At 32.2% G+C, this 20,090-nt stretch overlaps 1 protein-coding gene and 1 long non-coding RNA gene across 2 annotated transcripts in view; one reads left to right on the forward strand and one right to left on the reverse strand.

The window, feature by feature from the left end:
* The window catches only part of LOC130655588 (myotubularin-related protein 6-like), a 33,845-nt gene extending 14,147 nt beyond the window's left edge, over nt 1-19,698 (forward strand). The window contains exons 4-16 of the mRNA XM_057458353.1: nt 53-207; nt 285-413; nt 487-621; nt 692-824; nt 1,212-1,327; nt 1,525-1,650; nt 1,877-1,926; nt 15,735-15,888; nt 15,965-16,011; nt 16,287-16,412; nt 16,744-16,870; nt 17,065-17,442; nt 19,356-19,698. Coding sequence (XP_057314336.1) covers nt 53-207; nt 285-413; nt 487-621; nt 692-824; nt 1,212-1,327; nt 1,525-1,650; nt 1,877-1,926; nt 15,735-15,888; nt 15,965-16,011; nt 16,287-16,412; nt 16,744-16,870; nt 17,065-17,442; nt 19,356-19,484 — 1,805 coding nt within the window. The 3' untranslated portion in view covers nt 19,485-19,698. The remainder of the gene's footprint in view (nt 1-52; nt 208-284; nt 414-486; nt 622-691; nt 825-1,211; nt 1,328-1,524; nt 1,651-1,876; nt 1,927-15,734; nt 15,889-15,964; nt 16,012-16,286; nt 16,413-16,743; nt 16,871-17,064; nt 17,443-19,355) is intronic.
* On the reverse strand, nt 1,928-6,473 carry LOC130655590 (uncharacterized). Its single transcript, XR_008984696.1, has 2 exons — nt 4,024-6,473; nt 1,928-3,923 (listed from the first exon to the last, which is right to left on the reverse strand). It is a non-coding gene; the product is annotated as an uncharacterized LOC130655590 (long non-coding RNA).
* Nucleotides 19,699-20,090: the final 392 nt, after the last annotated feature.

Consider the following 20,090-nt stretch of genomic DNA (forward strand, 5'->3'; position numbering starts at 1 on the left):
TGAAATTAAATTTGAAAAAATGGAAAGCTAATTAAAGTAATAATTTTTATAGTGAAAATCGAAGACTTGTTTGCCTTTCATTACCATGCGCCAGAAGAATTAACCAAAATTGCGGGATGGTCCCTTTATGATGCACAAACTGAATTTCGTCGCATGGAAGTGCCGCAACATTTATGGATGCTCACCAAATTGAATAATGAATATAAAGTAAGATAATCTCTATAATAACAGAAAACTGCTCTGACGGAAGCATTAAATGCGTCAAAATAAATATTTCTTTTCAGTTGTGTGGAACTTATCCACGTGATCTGTACTTACCAACATCCGTTTCAAATGACGTCATAACCAAAAGCGCACAGTTTCGAAGTAAAGGTCGCCTGCCTGCTTTATCATATTATTGCAAGGCTACTGAGGTAGAATGCATTTGTTTAAGCTGTTATGCGGTATATCGGTAAGAAACATACAGGCGTCAAATTTTTGTTTTAGACAGCCATTTGCAGATGTGCTCAACCAATGGCTGGATTGAACAACAGATGTACCGAAGATGAACAGTTACTGCAAGCTATTATTACCTCCACACCTGGCTCTTCACGAATGTATATTGTGGACACTAGACCAAAGGTATTTATTTTTTTATAATCTCAACTGTTTTCTTTGTGATTAAAAAGAATGCTAACATTTTGACATTTAGATAAACGCAATGGCGAATAGAGCTGCAGGTAAAGGATACGAAAATGTAGCAAACTATGAAAACGTTGACTTCCATTTTATCGGCATTGAGAATATTCATGTGATGCGGCAAAGTTTACAAAAAATGATTGAAGGTAAATATATTTGATCTTTATTTTTGCTTTATTGTTGCTTAATGTCCCGTTAATGAAGTATCAAATGTGTAAAATGGTGGCAATCAAATTGGCAGATTTCGGTATATATCACAAATGATGCTGTTCTGAAGAGGCTTCTTAATTAATAAGACGCGGTATCTGTATATATTATTTTTTATCAAAGTATGTATGATCTACAGCTTCTTATTATTGCAGACTGATCTAAGATTTTTTTTCACTACTTTCTAACAAGATGGAAATTTAAGCAATCGCGCTATATCAGAACTAGAGAAAAACTTGAGTTATACACCCCTTTATGATCAAAAGCGACAAATAGCGTATTAAATTGAGCATTTTTGATATTAATACATATTTCATTCCTTCCAGTTTTTGACGTGCCTACAAAGGAATTGACAATGTCAACATATTTACGCGGTCTGGAAGACTCAGGATGGTTAAAGCATATAAAAGCTGTTATGGACACGTCTTTATTTATTGCAAAGGTAACCACTTTCAATGCATCTAAGAAAGTTAGCAGCGCCGCTTTTCTCATGTAATAACACATAAGTTGTAACATAAGTTATAAGTTGATACGTTCTACTTTAATTTTCTGATGTTTTCATATGTTTACCATCAGAGAAGGATGAAGCTCGCACAAAAGAATTATTTTTTTTCTGTATTGAGTTTTCTTTACTTTTAGGCTGTATATTTCGAAAAACGTAGTGTTCTTGTTCACTGTTCTGACGGATGGGATCGCACTGCGCAAACATGCTCCCTTTCAGAAATACTCTTAGATGCATACTATCGTACAATTCATGGATTCCAAGTAGGTCTAAGACTGAGTCAATTGTTGCAGCAACAAGAAAATTAATGGAGGGGTCTTTATACAGATGTTTCTAAATGTTTTCAAGGAAACTGAGAGAATAGTCAGAAAGAAAACACGAAAATATTTTTATCACCTTCATTTTAATTAAGTAAATCAGGTTTTTTAACAGTGGAAATAAAATTTATTATTTCACATTTTAAACCCTGTTTGTTTTAAATAAATTTAGGTCCTGGTAGAAAAAGAATGGTTAGCATTTGGTCATAAATTTGTACACAGGTAAATTCAATCGATATTTTTAATCTATATTATTACCCTTTTCCAGTCAAGAAAGCATATTAATTAACAGAACAAAATACTGTTAAATATAAATATGTACAATATTTTTTCTTTGAAAATAAAACAACAGTTTTTCTAACAATTTGTAATCATGAAAAGTTTAGTGTAAATCCAAAGTTAGGGTTAAGCTTGGAGGAAAGAATACGGAAGGAGAAACAACTTCATTTCTGTACGCTTTAAATGTATTGAATTTTCTATTGTTTTTAATTTCAAAAGAATCAGTGCGTGAGGTGCTCGACCGAGTCTTTTTCGCAAAAAAATGATCAAATTCCATATTCTCCTTTAATAGGGGCTAACTTTTTTCTATTGAAATCTGACTGTAACACGCTGCAGGCACGTGATTATTGTATGGAAAGTGTGCCTAATATAAGTCGGTAAACATTGCTGTTAAAAACTTCAACAATACGTTTGGAAATAAGCGTTTAACAATGATATTAACCTATTTTTGTAGGCTTGAGTATACCACTTTGATCATGAAAAACAATATAGATAGATATGCGCCGGACGAGTGCCGACAAAATGTGTGCTGGATTAATGTTTATTCTAACTAAAGAAATAACTTCTTATAACAGAACGTCGTTTTAAAACGAGATATAAACTTTTTCTTTTTGTTTACAAAAGTGTCGAGCATATGCTTCTTCGCTAATTATGCTAACATAAAAACAAAAGAAATTTTACCGATTTCAATATGGCTTCTTGTTTTGATAATATTATCAAATTCATCATCAAATTATCTAATTGTTTTTATAACCAATCATAGTTGCGAATTGTTATTCACGAATAATTTAGTCACACAACCGCCAAAATTTCAAATTAAGTTTCTATACAGACACCTGCTAGAACCTCACGCAGTGTTTCAATAGAATTAAAAGAGTTGTTTCTCCTTCCGTATTCTTTCCTCCAAGGGTTAAGAGATGCAACAAATCTATTGTCTTGTTTATCCCAGTCTTTTTTTAAGGATTTACACCGATAATTACTATTTGTTAGAAACATACTCAAAGCTAATTTTTTTAGATCAGTAGTTCTAATTTTAAAAATGTTGTTTACAGAGCTTCACTTTGAAGTAAAAATAGGGAAGACACACACACACAACACAACAAGAATGCAAAATAAAAAATTGAACGTTTAAAATGTCTTAATATCAGGAAATAATAACCAACTGAAGAAACACAACAAAGAGTAAAATGCTAACAACAAGGAGTCAATAATAAACCACTTGATTATAAACCGAAATAGTTTTGTTTCTAAACACAATTTAAGATTCATCTTTTATTACCACATCATCACTAACCAAACTTTTATTCTTCACTTTCGTAGGTAAAACATTAGGATTGGATATCTTTATGATGACTGGTGACATTTTAGTTTCATGCCTAATTTAATATTGTTAAAGACTGTGTCCTGTAAAACTATGAGAGCAGCATCAGCCTTTAATTCCTGTTTGATATTGTTAACATTTTTTAAAGGTAAATGCAGTTTTGGGCGTGGTTTCCCATCCGGTCACATGAAGAGAATTAGTAACATCTGACTTAACTTCAACAGTTGCAGAAAACCGGTTATACGCGTAAACCACTGCCTGGGATGGAATGTGGATGGAAATAAAACTCCCTTCCAAAACTTCGTGGGCATCTTTTTCTTTCACATGTTTTGGTTTAATGTTATCAACATTCTGATCATTTATATTGACTACTTAGTTGACATTGTTGTATACAACATTTCCCTCTAGTCTGAACAACTTTCAAGTCAGTCAATTTACATAATGTATACTCTTTGAGTTTGTTCATTAAGTCCCTAAATTCTTTTAGACTTTGCTCAACATTCGCTCAAAAACAGTGCATTCAAAATATTTATTTTCTGACTGCTTGTTTCACCAAAATAAATAACTTTTCGGCAACCTCCATCCAATAAATGAACATATTCACCAATAGATATTGACTCTTCGTCAGAAAAATTAGGAAATTTACAGTTAGTCAGGAATGTTGTATCAGGTAGTGAATTTTAGTGAACGTGCACAGGTTTGATTACGAAAAAACGTACCATAAAGTTTCCTTTTATAAGGTGAAGATCTACTCAATGATCAATTCGGTGAAGATTGACCAATCACCTGCTGAAGACGACCATGACTTCGTAGGGGTAGACTATGATTTTAAGTGTGTGGACCATGCCTTCGAAGATGAAGGTCGTGATTTTCCAGGAGAATTGGACATAATAAAAAAAATATTTATGAAATTAAATGTAAAGAAATTTAATTTTAATGAACATGTACATGTACATAAGAATAAATAGAATTGTATAAAAAAACTATTTTGGTAAAGTTTTGAATTTTACAGCGTCGTGATCGGAAAAACTGATATTACATACAGTTGATCCAATAGAACATTTTTAGCAAATGTAGTAGTTTATTAAGATACTAGTCGTTAAAGCCCGTGGTAAAATCCACTTAGAGGTGCAATAAAATAATAGGTTGTTTTAGATTTTTTGCTCATTTCAGCAGCGCAGATCAAAAAAAAAAAAATGGGCGAAATTGAGTTTATTCTTTGCCTGTAATGTGTAGACGTTGAAACTGATCAAAATAATGTATAGGAACAAATGTTTTCGACAAACGCCTATGGAGATTTAAGGGTTTGAAAATTTTTCTGACGTCCCGCAAAAACACAAAAAAATTTTTTCAGAATTTTATATATGAAATGCCTTAATTGTATACATCTTGAAACGCTGATTAAGAAAATGTATAGGATCAATGTACCTTTGACAAACGGTTGCAGAGATGTTGGGGTTTGAAGGTTTTTTTGATGAGTTCATCAACCCGTTACTTCCGAAACGGATTCAGGAACCCAGGTTTGGGAAACTTACCCAAATTGACATTACCATTAATCTTCAACAAAAAAATTATGAAACACATCAAAATTTAGAAAAAACAGTCATTTTAGTGCATACAGTCCTCGCCCATTAGATTACAAAATATAAAAAACAAAAACAGTTCAGTCACAACATTAAGAAATTTTTTTATCATCAGCAAACATTTATCCCTACAAAATTTTGTAGAGTTCTTAACAAAAACAAAAACGTCAAACCATGGAAATTTCTTTCAGCGAAAATGACATCACATGACATCCCCAACAATAGTTTATAATACGAACTATAAAGACATCAGGCAACAGCTTACAGTGAAGTCCGATTGTACAGAACTTTTTTCTTTCATTATATATATTGCATGTGGTCTATTTCCACAAAAGTTTACACAAAATTTCAAAAAATAGCATTTTGCAACACGAACAATATAAATTGACAACCATACCATCCCCTCATAAGTTTTTTAACCCAAAGTCATAAACCCACGTAAATTTTCGATAAAACGTCAAAAACCCCTGTAAACCCCGTCATAAGGGGCGTTTATTCGAAGCGATAATACTTTAATAATAATATTTTTTTCCTAAATCTTAGGTTTAAGGTTGGAAATTTAGTTTTTCCCTTTTGAAGTTCATTCTTTAGAGCATGTGAATATATTTTATTTTCTGTTGTGAAGATATATATCATAGGTAGGTATCCTTAAAAACTGCAAAAGAGATGAAGTGTAAAAAATTTAATAAACGCCCCCCTCTTTTAAACGCCCCCATCGAATAGACGCCCCTCAAAAATGTCAAAAAATTTAATAAACGCCCAAGGGGTTTATTCGAAGCATTACGGTAGGCTGACAAAAGTACAACAGGATGTTGGAAACAAAACAATAAAAAATAACTTAACACACAGTTTAAATTCTATAAAATTCGTTCCACTTGTCATATTGTGTTCCCCTTGTAAAGTTTACAGGAAATGTGAAAAATTATTCTCTATGGGCATAAAAAAGTGTCACATCCTAAAGGTTTAGGAAGTCTTTAAAAAATTTTGTAACCAGCTTATTCATCATAATTCGTGCTCAAAAGAGAACAGAGTTTTGACTATTAAGGTAGGTATATATAGCTAAAAAAGAGGAAAAACAACATAACTCATAGGTTACAGCTAGCTAAGCTATGGGATGGAGCGTTAAAGCTAACATTACCTAGCAGCTAATAGTAGCTAAGACACCCAGTTATATATAATTAAACTGGGGAGACTTAGCCGGGTCTATAGCTAGCTATTTATGCTTAGTAAAACACATTTTAAGAGAAACAATAATAATGTAAAAATGATAACAGTGAGTTCAACAAACCAAAGAAGCAAATTAGTTTGTTACCCAGCTAACAGCTTTATGTAGCATTTTCAATTTTAGGACAAATACATTAGTTACGCACCAGGGGTCATTAATTATGCAAAAAAAGTGTAAACAAATATACCTAGCTTTTTTTCAAAAATAAACACGATAAAATTTAAAACTTTAAGAATTTGGAACTTTAATGGGTTTTTTTGGAGAATGCGATTCTCCTTGACAATTTTAAGTGTACTACAACATAAAAAAAGTAACACGTAAAACAGCGACATAAAAACAGAACGTCTAAATATATCAAAGTTCTTACTTTTTCTGAATTCCAATCCACTTTAAACTCTAGCATGCATTTTCTACTTCTAACTTTGCTACTTCAAGCTCCACTCTTTACTTCCGAAGTAACTTCTTGTGGCTTTCTTTCTCTGAATCACTTTTTGCATTTTTTTGAAGACGATGGGACCGTTCTTTTGTTGTTGTTTTGTGTGTCGATGTTAACCCTGTTCCAAATTATATGCTTTTTTAATCCACTCCACTTCTTCACTTTGACTTTCCTTGCTCTTAATATCTGCCCTTTTTATGACCAAGAGATCGTCGAAAAAAGACATTTTTTATCCGCTTCTTTAGTTCGCCTGTTGTCGAGAACTTTGTCGAGAGATTTTTATGTTTATTTGTTTTTACACCAAGGAAACTTTCTATTCGAATGCCGCCTTGTTCGAAAGTATGTATTTGAGCGAATCATACTGCTTATTTTCTATCACGTGGTTTCTAGCGGTTGCGAAACAAATGTGAACACAACAAAAATAAAATAAAAATCCAAAAGGTCTAACAAAATCGAAGGTGTCTAACAACGGTTATGTAAAAAGTTAAATCTGCTAAAACTATATACTTGTTTTGCCATGTCAGAAGTACACTAGGGATGATAGTATACCAGACATTAAGGAAAATCGTTAAGTCACACAAAAAAGGTTATTGCAAAATTTCCACAATGTACAGTTTGTAACGATCATACCAAATTAGCTATTTAGTCTATTGCATACAGCAACCCTACCAATGCGCAAACTTGCCGTGCATGATAACAATGCAGCGTTTTCGAATTTAAGAATCGAATAATATTTGAAACGATCATATTGTAAAAATTCTTCTCTAGGATATACACGCTGTATTTTATAAGAATAGTATTTTGTTGTTTTTTTCGTTTTAGCCTTCATTATCTTAACTTTCTTGAAAAATCCTATCCTCAGTATTCTTAATATTTTCTTAGCATGACTATGGCCTGAAAATATATATTGCCTTGATAAAATAAAGCCTGATATAAGTTACTATAGCCAATGTCAATTTCTACTACATGTAACGGCTTGGATAGAAAGTTCAGGGTTTTTTTGATATACAATAAAAAGTAAACTTCAAATCAATTTTGTGTATCATACAAATGTTCATATTTAGAACAAACAGTCAGGCTTAGACATATTCTTAGGATTTTCTTAACTTCTGACCAATTGTTTAGAGTATATTCTTACAAAAAAAAAGTTCTTAACTTTCTTGACAAGTACTATCCTCATGACCTGAAAATATATGATGCCTTAATTAAATAAAGCTTGCTATATGTTGCTATAGCTATTGGCATTTTTTTATATTTAAAACAAACAATCGAGGTTGAACATATTTTAGGATATTCTTACCTTCTGACCCATTGTTCAGAGTATATTCTTACAAAAAAGTGCTTAAAGAAAATATTTTCTGGCTCAAGACACAACGTAATTTAACTTCTTATTTAAGGGAAAGTTTAGCTTTGAAAGTTAAACGCCTTAAAAATCGTTGTACACTGTATTTCTCTACTAAATAATCTAAACAACACAGCTGCTTTTCTTTCGCTTTTACAGTAGGTAGCTTGCTAGCTCAGTTTTTTACTTCGAATACTAAACTTCGCTTCATAAAATTGGAAGCGTATACAATTATTTAATACATTTTCAATCAATTCTCTTTGTAATGTTATATCATCTTACATTTTTATTTTTAAGAAATATTTCTAACTAACAACACCAACTTCGTTCAACAACAACAGTTTGTTCTTTACATTTTCGATTCGAATTGCATTCATAATCGGTTTAAAAATAACAAAAAAATTAGTTTTAATAAAATAAGAAAAGAGAGTTTTATTTTTTAAATTAATAAGAAAAAAGAATTAAATGTTTAAATAGTAACCCCCTGATTTGCGTGTTTTTTTTTATCTTAGTAAATTTTAGCGTAACGCCACGCTTTGGAGACACGATGCATGAGCCATAAACAAGTGACCCGTGATTTTAGTACCGTGAACTCACATAGTCACTCACACAAGCGTCAATCATGGTTAATTAATGATCCGCTGATATAAGCTTGTAGCTGGAGAAATATATTATTAAGGATATTGTTATGATTACTGGAAATATCTAAATCAAAATCACCCGAAATAATATCAATACGTGTATTTGAATAAACCATTTTCCTTAGGTTATTTTAAAAAGTTGAAATAGAGGAGCTTGGACTACAGTAAAGCAAAAGCAGTCTTCCTGGAAGTTTCTTGTGTGACGTCAATGTCGTACAGTCTAGCAGACAAATGACAAGACTAAGATATTTTTGCGCATTTGTGTATCATTTAGAAATAATTTTAATTTCCATAGTATTTCTATTGATATTTAGTTGAGTTTCTGGAGACATAAAACATCATTTCCCATAAGACAAAATTTTCTACTAGCATGGCTTTTTAAAGATCGTATATTCAGTAACGGAATGGTGACACCATCATCATCAGTAACAATAAATCTATGAGTGTCAAAAACACTGTCCTTTCACAACCTCTCATATTCTATGGTAGCATGTTTGTTAACTTTAAACGAACAAGAGGAATATTGGCATATTACAAAACAAGTTAGTAATATTGGTTACTAATTGAACATACATTTGTGCTTGATAAAAATGACTTTGCTTTTCCAATTCAAAGCTGACAACACCATTGCTTAAACTGAGTCCTTTTACTTTATGGGCAGTGCACGCCCAGGCGAACACTAATGAAATTAAGTTCTTTATAATGATGGTGAAGGCCTAAATTTGTTAATTTTTATGTAAATTTGGGTTCCTTGTTTATTAGTTGTAATCCACTGATTTTTTTTTTTTTTTTTGTTATTCTACATAAATTACTAGCTTTAAACCCTGCTTTGATCTCACCTAACTTCAAAAATAATGTAGTAACATTATGTTTTATTAAATATTTCACAGTGTCAAGTTGACCATTTATCTTCCTATCTGAAGTATCTGCATAAAATGTAATCATAACCCTTGCTCCAATCTTTAGTTATATCAACAATGCAAGACCTCAGATTGCCTCCAATTTCATGCTTCTACTATATCTGCGTTTCTGCAATTTTTAGGTAATACATCAAGAACATCCATAGAAATACAAAGATGTACTAAGCTATTGGGCATTGTTTCATTCTGTAATTTTGCAGGGTTACTTTCGGCAAACATATGTAGAGCATTTTGGATATGGAGGATCTACTGTTGCATGAGATATCAATTTTTAAAAATAAAACATTTTTTTTAATTTTAACGACATGTTTCGACAATTCTGATTATCTTCATCGGGTTACAATGTTTACATAAGCTAGATACATATATATACTAAAATATTAAAAGTTTAAAGGTTATACTTACAAATGTCAATGAAGAATATGTTAATTACAATAATTACAAAAATAATAGATATCGTTACAATAAGATGTTAATATACACTAGAGGAGAGATAAATGGAATAAACAGTGAACTAATTTCATCAAATGCTAAAACTGGTTTAGCTTTTACTGGAGGCATTTGATACAAATAACAGATCATAACGTATATGCCAGTGAATGGTAAATCTAGTCGGCATAAAAATATTTCTAATAAACGTTGATGTATTTAAAAAAGTAATTTGCTTGATACCATACACAATTTGCATACAATTTATTGAAACTTTATCAATAATGATGTTAAACTGTATATATTTGTTTCTTAGTAATACACCGACTAATTTACCATGACACGGAATGTCTCAGCCTGAGTGTATCGAAGTCTCATCTATATAAATAGCAGAAACACCTGTTGGTCCTAATACTAAAATTCTCCGCTTATCTGGACATGCACCGCCATGCATTAACAACATTGTAATGGAATGATAGAGAGTTTTAATTAAATTTCGTTTTCCACATCTGCCACCACCTGTTATAAGTAAAACGAACTTTCTTTTTGGCGCTTTTAAAGTCATTTTTAATGAAAGTTGTAGCCCAATAATGTATAACATTGAAAATTTGTCTTTGTTTGAAATTGAGTGATCTTATTTTCGCATTGGTGAGATCATCAAAGGTATATTCACTACTACCCTGGATGTGGCGGTGTCTGTATTGTTAAAAGACTCTTTCGAGTAAAGATCCATGTCGTTATTATTTCGATTGTTATTCACTAGACTAGCTCATTTTCTACTTCACAATTTATTTGTTGTGCATAAGATTTCATGCTGGTTATTAACTCAACCCTAAATCGTAAATATGTAAATCATCGAAAAGTTCCACTTTCAGTTTATTGTGACTTGTTTAGCTATTATTTAACTATTTATTTAACTTCGCACAATGTGACAAGATTTTCGCTTCAATGATATTTTCTCACGGAATGGGAAGAACGTGAATAGTACATGATGAGCATAGGCCTCATTTATCTTATAACAATTGTGAATATGGTATCTCAGCACAGAAGAAACTTGGCCAAATTTTTATATTTTTCCTTTGCTTTAGTAGTTAGAGTTTTAGGATCTTGACCACTGATTTCGTGTTTGATTTCTATAAGTTTATTTACTAATTTTTCAGGTTGAGAATCATTCACAGTTGCTTTTGGTGCTAATTGATAGTGTCAAGTTTGCAAAGCAAAGTTGTTCAATAAAAGCAATGTGAGGCCTATCAAAGTAGCGATCTATCATGTTATGTTTGTAGAGATATGTGCTGTCCTCAGGCAATTTAGAGGTTTCCTTTTAACTCTTAATCATTTTTGTGCGTTTTTCAGGTGAATGACTCCAAGAAACACTTTCGTTAGCCATAGCTCTGCCATTACATAGTAAACTGCTTCCTGAACAGAACATTCTCTTTTTGAAGCATAGGCATGAGCACATTATTCATTCTCTAATAACCGTTTGGGATATTTTTAGCTGCTTCTTTAACAGCATGCATCATAGCTTGAGAATATTCACCTTCTTTTTTAGAGAGATAACTGCATATGTTGGTAAGTGCCTTATAGTGGTTAAATACAGGTTTAAAACCCATGTTCACCTCCTAAATATTTTCACCTGATACTGGCCAGCAAAACAGGATTACTGTTTAACAAATTATACCTATATATAAAAAAATAATTATTTCATTGTGAGACAAATAGAGCTGAATTAGTTTGGATTTGATAGAGAAAATTTCCATCTTAAATCTGCACACGAAAGGGTTGAAAAGAAAGTACGTATACCATGGCTAAAACTTCATAAAGAATTTTTTTCGAATAAATGATGAAATTCATGAAACTAAAAGTCTTGTCTGTGGCAATAAATCCACTTGCTTTCTCTCAAAAATTTCTACTAAGCATGCCTGCATGCCTTATCAGATGACACTTTGGGCATAAAAAATGTTAATATAGTTCTTAAGATTTATTTTTTAAATAACAGAGTAAGGAAAATATATATATCAGAATCAAAAGCAAATTTCTGAGTATAGTTCAGAAGGTGTTGATTAACATATTTGTTTTGGGCTAAATGTGGATGAACTAAATTCTTGCACTAAAAGATCAGCAATAGTTGTGAATTCGTTTTCAGAACATGCAGTATCAATCAAATTAGTTTTATCAGTAGGAGTTCGATGAACATGAAAGAGGTTCTCAAAAATAATTCTCTCTTACTATCAAATCCTTTTGTTTCTCCTGGAAAGAATTCTCAGATAAATACTTTCAGTTGATAATTTCTATTGCAATTTCATGATCAAGACAATCAAATCAATTTTTATATTTGCATACAGTGGATTGTTAAATTTCAGATGCATCAATAACCTGTTACGCACAGATCCAAAGTACACATGCCCTCTATATTCTAATTTACGCTTTAACAAGAACATTACTGTGTCGGGGAAGTGTATTACTGATGTTAACTGTATTAATAGGAACATTACAAATCGCACCTTTTATTTTTTGGTAATTGACCTTTGTGTATTTTTTTAAAAAAGTAGCCGCTTAGTTAGAAAGGCGCTCTCAAATCTTTAAATTTTTATAAGGTTGTTTGGGAATTCGTAAATTTTTAGTTTTTTACTAATAGCAATTACCTTCTTTTGTCACAGGTTTTGCAAATATAAAAATTATTTTATAAGAAATCTTACTAAAGTTAAACGAATGCAGATCAAGTAAACAATGTTTACCTTTTTTGAATAACACAACTGGCCTTTTATACAGACAAATGCAGCAACTTTATTAAATAATTTCTGACTTTTTTCATACAAACACTTTTAAAAGACGGCTGGTCAGTCAAATTGAACATCACATGTCTTTTCGAACTTAACAGTGCTAGATATGCGTTCTTTTTGTTCTGAAATCTTTTGTTCTGTCTCTTTTAAGAAAATTGAAATTTGTAGCAGGTCGATATCAAAAATATTACCATCCACAAATTGCAATAGAAAGTGAGCTGAGTAAGCAAGGTCTTTGCCTTTATATGCCACTTCAATATATTTTTTAATTTCATGCAGATTTGCAAATTTTAATTGCAATAGTGTAGCCACAACATACCTATATGGACGTTGTAATTATAAATTTGCAGCAATTTTGGCCACTTATCAAAAGCTAAGTGATGCTCGAATTTAGAAATTTACATATTTTATCGTCTTTAATTAAAATGTTATCCAAGTCCAAAACTTCCACAAAGAAACCTTTTTAATGCCCAGCACAAAGAAAATAATGCATTGCATGCACACTGACGACCTGCTGTTTCTCCAAACAGTTCAGCATTGCCTTCCTGGAAAGGTCCCTGAACTGATTTTAAGATTTCGTAGCTAGTTGTTTCCATTTCATATTTAGCTACAGTGTTGCTGCTGCATCATTAATAGGGACCTTAAGCCACGACTACAGGACGTATATACCACGGGTTTCGGTTATCGAGGGACTGGGCTGGACTACGATGTTGCCGCGTAAATTTAAAATAGTTAAGCAAGCAAGCTTATGCGATCTAGTACGGTGTTCATCTATCAGTTAAATTATCCCTTATAAACGGGAAATGAGAGAGATTGTATTGCTATCTTACGATGAAGGACTAATTGATGATGAAGAGATGATTTTACTCTACGATTTGAATAAATCAAAAAACCTGATTTTCCGTATTGAAAGTATTCTAAACTTGATTTAGATTCTTTATGTAATGATGAATGCAGGTCAAATTTCCATTTCTATAAGAACGACGTGTTTAACTTTAAAGAAACTCTCCAGATACCTGACAAAATTGAATGTTACAACAGAACTGTAATAAGTGGAATTGAAGCCTTATGTATATTTTTGAAACGATTTGCTTATCCATGTCGGTATGGTGATATGATACCCTTGTTTGGCCGATCAGTACCAGAGCTAAGCGTCATTTCGAATTATATAATGGACATATTCACATGCACTTTTCTCGACTCCTTTCTGATTTCAACCATGCTACTACTGTTCATGCAAAAGGTGTTGCATTGGATAATTGCTGGGGATTTATCGATGAAACAGTGAGGCCATTTGCAGACCAACAGATAACCAAAGGATTCTTTACAACGGTCATAAAGAGTACACTCCATCAAATTTCAATCGGTAGTTACTTGCTAACCTCTGGGGTCCCATGTAAGGTAGACGGCATGATTGTGCATTACTAAATAATTCAAGCCTATTCAATAAACTTTATCAACATTCATTTTCCCTAGCTGGCAATCCCTTGTGATCTACGGAGATCCTGCGTATTCTTTGCGGCTACACCTACGAAGTCAAATAAGAGGCGCTAGATTAACCCCAAATGAAAATTGTTTAACCAATCTATGAGTTCAGTCAGGATATCGGTTGAATGGGTGTTCGGTGACATTGTCGAATATTTTGCTTTCTTGAACCATCGTAAGAAATTTAAAAAATTGGACTAAGTGCTGCTGCTACACAACGCTAGAACTTGCTTGTATGGTAACATAACATCAAAGTACTTTGACTTATATGCACCTAAAATTGACGACTATTTTTTGTGAATACATTTTGCTCTTTGTTTATCACTGATCCAAAGAATAGATTGTTCCTTTCATATTCCGTTCTGTATTATAACCAAAATTTTGTTTTTATTGCTTAATCACTGGAAATTCTGAATTCCTAGCCAATCAATGCTTAATTCTACAGAACTCCTAGTAAAATCGTACTGAATAAGATGGACAAGATTCTGAGAATTGTCAAGGAAAAAAAAGAAAAATAGCGAGCTTGATGTCTAGAAAATACTACTACTTTTAAATAAAAAACCAACAAAATACAACTTCTAAGTGTTAACTATGTCCCTTGATGTCCCGTTGTCACTTCTTTGAATTTTTTTCTATCAAAACAAAAACTGCTTGTTTTGTTTGTTGCATCTTCATCGACATGTGGTTTTGCTGCTGTTGCTGCATCTGAAGCATAGGTTGTTGTTGTTCTATCATGCGATTAAATTGAGAATCCTGATTCTTCAAACTTTTTCTTTTTATTTCTTATTGCTCCTTTTTTAAATCAATTTCCAGTTCTCTCAGGTTGAATTCTTTTTCAGCCTTTTCTTTCAAATAACCTATAGTTTTACTTCCAGTAGATCTAGTTTTCTTTGGTCTTTCTCCCTCTTCAAGATCTTGTTTTCTTTTAGAGGTTTCAGCAAATGTTTCCATGCATGTCCTTCTCACATCTTTGACCTTACTCTCGTCACTTTCCTGTTTTTCTCGTTTCAATATAGCTAAGTCTTCGATCTCCTTTTCATACTCTAGAATTCTGTTTAGTATTTCCCATCAAAATATCAAGGTCAGTTACATCAGTTTCGATGCCAGATGCTTTTTTTTCATCTAATGCTTTTTTCTCATGCCTCTTCCGCATGGCAGCAAAATGCTCTCGAACAGCTCTTTGATCGACTGAGAAGGAAGGAACTAATTCGATACTGTTGAGGTTAACAGCAACCTTGGACCAAGAATCGCCTCTTTTCTTGGTGCTTTTTTTAAACTGGTAAGATTCGATTAACATAATCTCGCGACACAACAAGATTTCTCTTTCTTCGTTCCACAACATTGGTCTATTGCCACCATTTTTTTTTTTATTTCTGACCACCCTCTCTAAACAAGAATAATTTGCCATATCGGCCAGGGAACCTAGACTATCTCTTTTTGTAACTATAATTGTTCAAACGCTTAACGCGGCATGTGAGGCGGGTATCCTGGATATAGCATATATATTTACGTTGTTTTTGCAATTAAATTGGTTGATGTTTAAATGTTGGTTGTTGGTTTTCAGTTCAGTTGCTTTATTCTTGTTTCAGGTGCGGACTTTTATCTGGCGATCCAAAGGAGATATCCCCTATATTTACTCAGTTCTTAGAATCAGTGTGGCAACTAATGAACCAATACCCTGCCGCTTTTCAGTTTAATGAACGATTTCTTCTTGAGATCCATGAGCACGTGTATTCATCACAAGTATGTAAGCCATAAAACTATTCCAACCGTGTGCTATTTGGTGGGCGCGTTATTTAAAATAATATTTCTTTCATAGTTTGGTACGTTTTTGGGAAACTGTGAAAAAGAGAGAAAACAAAAGCAGTATGTCCATTTGTCAAACTAGTTCAGTTATCTAAAAAAGTTTTGTTTGCAAAATTTTCGGTGCCTTGGGAAAATACGAAGTGGAAATTGCCTTTTAAGTATTTAGTCATTATCTGGAATGAAAGCTTAAGACAAAATAAATTTAAATAAACAAATTTTTACCTAATTTAGACTTGTTATTTTTCTAAAGCACCTTCATACAGATTTTTTTGTAATAGATTACCGTTCGGATAGATATGCTTGTAATTTCGTTTTTATTGTATACTCTATATTAGATTATCCCAAAAAACGTACTCTTTGTGGGGCTATATGTGGCATAATTTACCAGACTATGTTAATCCATTCTACAAAGATGGAGAGCACGGAGTCTTACAACCCTCCACCTCTCCACAGCAATTAAGGTGTGTGTATTTACCCATTTTTTCTGTACCTCCTGATTTTAAACTTATTTTTATCGAGTAATCACGTGTTAATATTTACTTCCATAAACAGGCATTTAACATGAGCAAAATCTCATGTAAAAGTGTATATTTGTATTTGTTGACTATTTCGAAAACAGATTGTTGTTGTTTTGTGTTCTGTGCACTATATAAACCGAGTCATGTTACAGAAGATTTAGAATTGCAAACCTGGCCTGATCTTTTAAATTGCTGGTTACTGGAATTTCTTAATTTAGTGTTTTCCTATTTAAAAAAGTAATATTTCAATACAAATTGATATATATTTTTTTAGGTTTTGGAGGAGTTTATACAACAGGTATATTAACAATGTCCATCCAAGACAGTCCGTCCCAGATTATGTTTGTTCATTAAATGACCACAATGATTCGTTGAGAGACCATATCAGATATCTTGAAAAGGTAGTGTTACTTCTTCATTGCTGGTCATGTGTCAAACGTGCTTAAGCAAGTAAAAACGTGCACGTTTCCCTTTTTGTTTCTGTTTTTGTGTTTGTTTGTTTTCTTGTGTTTGTTTGTTTCTATGTTTGTGTTTGCGGAAATTATACGTTGTGATAACATAACGTATGTATGGGTTATTGATTTGATTTTTTTAGCGGATAGACCCATTACATCAATTAAAAGATAATAACAGAACAAATTCAGATACCAATTTACTGGGTGTACATAATAACAGCGGGACGGATTGGCTGTCTAAGTCCTCCGTATCTACCCATACCCCTAAAAATACAAACATAGAAGATAGCGATTTGCCGGGCGATAGTCATTCGTCTAAAAACCTTGTTTTAAATGAACGATATATATTAGAAACGGCTGAGAAAGATGGAATTGAAAAATATTACGTAAATATTCGCAAAGTAGAGTCCGTACCAGACTTGACCAAAGATATACCCATCTTTGCATTAAATTGGAGTTCAGTTCGTGACGTATCGCAATGTTCGTGTGGAAAACCCATTGATTCGCTCAGCAGAAAGGTAGGTCTGTAATTGTTTTTCCTGTACAAAGAATTGCATGTGCGATCCGTTATAGACGATATCATTTAAAGTGCCCGTCGGCCATAAATCTCGAACTATTTATTTGTGAAGCATCACTGACCATCTGGACTTAATTCTTGGTAGATTTATTCACAAATATAAAAAAATTAATTTCATATAAATTTTTTTTAATTACGTCATTAGGGTCAGCGATATTTTTACGATAAGGCGACTCCAACTTAATTAGTTGTTCTACGGGCCCGACCGACCCTAACTTTCACGAAAACAAAAAATAATATCAGGCAGAAAAAGTTTAAAAAATATCTCCTCTGCTTGCTATAATAACCCTAGCAAATATATATATTCTGAAAGCAAAATAAATTATCTCGGGAGTGATGATAAAATATTTCCATAAAAAAAATCCAAAAAGGAGAAAAAAAATTATATACAAAAACTCACCCAGTTTATTTTATCGAACACTCCCTTCAGTAAAATTTTTGTTCGTTGAAAAACATGTGGTTGCGAAGCTCTTATTCAGCTCTACAAAACTTTGCTTTTTTTACTCAAAACAACACGTGGTTTCAAAAATATGGCATATTTTATGTTACAATAGCTGTTTTATGACTGACTTATCTATTTTTAAGCATGATGGATCAACAACTCGTTAGAAAAAGCAAAGTTCTGTAGCCAAAGATATAATAATCGCAACAAACTTGTTTTCGAAAAAATTCGACAATATGGAGAGGAGTGTTCGACAAAAATATATACTGTTACGACTGAAAATTTTGTTTCAAGAAAAAGCAAATCAAAGATCTTTTTACCTGCATAAATCATGGTGAAGGAATTTTACACCCACTTAAACTATGAATAATTAATAACTCATGAATGTTTTATTAAAAATTAAAGGCAAAGTGTTTTCACAGAGCTTTGGGTCTTGTTATTATTAAACAGACAACAGGATAACATAACATAACAGGATAAAAACGAAAACAATTAATAAATAAATTAAAAAGGCATAGATAATAAGTAATAATAAACTTGTATAGATTATTATTAAAGTGTGAACGTTTCCTATATTATATGTGGAGATACAATTTTTTATAACTCTCTTTAATTATCCCACAGATAAAATATATTTAAGGAATTTTAAACCTTGAGCACACTATTGAAAACACTAAAAGATAAAAAAGATTTTTCCTCATTTTATCTCTCTTAACAATAAATAATTTTGATTCTTTTTTTAAAAAATATCAAGAAAATGTGCCATAGAATCAAAATTAAAAAAATTATTTTTTTAAAAAAAAATGACCTTAAAGGGGGTCACCGTATCCTTAATCTAAAATTATACTAAACAAGGTGAATCAAAAACGTTACTTTAGGACCACCATTGATAAGGCCACTTGAATTTGATTTTTTTTTTCATGGAACTTGTTGCGATTAAGCTAAAATCACGATGCGCTAATTTTGTAATCAAAAAAATAGTTACGTGGTTAAACAGTTATTAAAATAACATTTCTGTATAACTTGCTGTATAACTTTTAAAAGCAAGTTTTTGAGCATGCAAGTATTTTGATCTTTTCACCTTTACAGCTAGTTACATTTGTTTAGTGAGACAATTTATTATTATTTTTTCCTTTGCAACTAAAAAATATAAACTGTGTGCGTTATGCGAAAATACATAGAAAATATGCTTGTCCGTAGCACCCTCCTCTGTTGTTATTTATTATTATTATTATTATTATTATTATCATTATCAACCAGCTACTATCGACTCGCCCGTAGAACAAGTAATTAAGTTGGAGTCGCCTAAAGGTAAAAAGATAAAATATTTATGTTTATAACTTGCTACAACAATTAAGTCAAAGAGGGTCGCTTACTTTATGCCAATAGGGTTAATGTTATTTTTTGTTTAGTATCATTGTTGGAATTGTGGAAAAGTGTTTTGTGCAAGATGCGTGGACAAATCATCGCAAATTCCGGGACATTATTCTGGTAACAAAGTACCTGTTTGTAAACCGTGTTATAAAATTTTACGTAGATAGTGGAATTTAGAATAGTGCTGCGGAGAATGTCTTTTTTTAATTTTTGAAAAAATTACTTTACAATGCACAAAAAAAGATGTACGCATAGTTGTTTTTGCGATATTGTTTTTTAACATTTTTCGTGTCATTTTTGCTTTTTTTTTAATTTAAGATTGTTTGTATTTTTATGTACACTGAAAAATTAAAAACGTTTAAAAAAGATTTTATGTTGTAACGACAATGTTTTTCACTAAGCTTTTTTCATGCCGTGTGCTTTATTAAATTACTATCGTATTAAAGCTGATCTTTCTCTATCTGGATCAGACCAGATGGGACCGCGATCGAGTGGAATTTTGATTCAGGCACGCGCAAAGGGGATGATTTTTTAAATTAAAAGTACTTTAAAGCCGCTCCAAAGAAAGCTGAACAAAACACCTACACCTAAGAATACAGCCGATAACATCAAGACATATACACAAATTCCAAATGATCTCCATAACCATTGACATTGCGAAGGGTAAAAAATTATGTCGATCACATCGAGCGCCGTTGATGGTTCGAGCCCACCAGGACAAGCCTTCACTTCCGATAATAATAGCCACATACCAAGTCGCGTGTTTCGTTACA

The sequence above is a fragment of the Hydractinia symbiolongicarpus genome, chromosome 8 (assembly GCF_029227915.1).
Source record: "Hydractinia symbiolongicarpus strain clone_291-10 chromosome 8, HSymV2.1, whole genome shotgun sequence".
In the NCBI taxonomy this organism is placed as follows: Eukaryota; Metazoa; Cnidaria; class Hydrozoa; order Anthoathecata; family Hydractiniidae; genus Hydractinia; species Hydractinia symbiolongicarpus.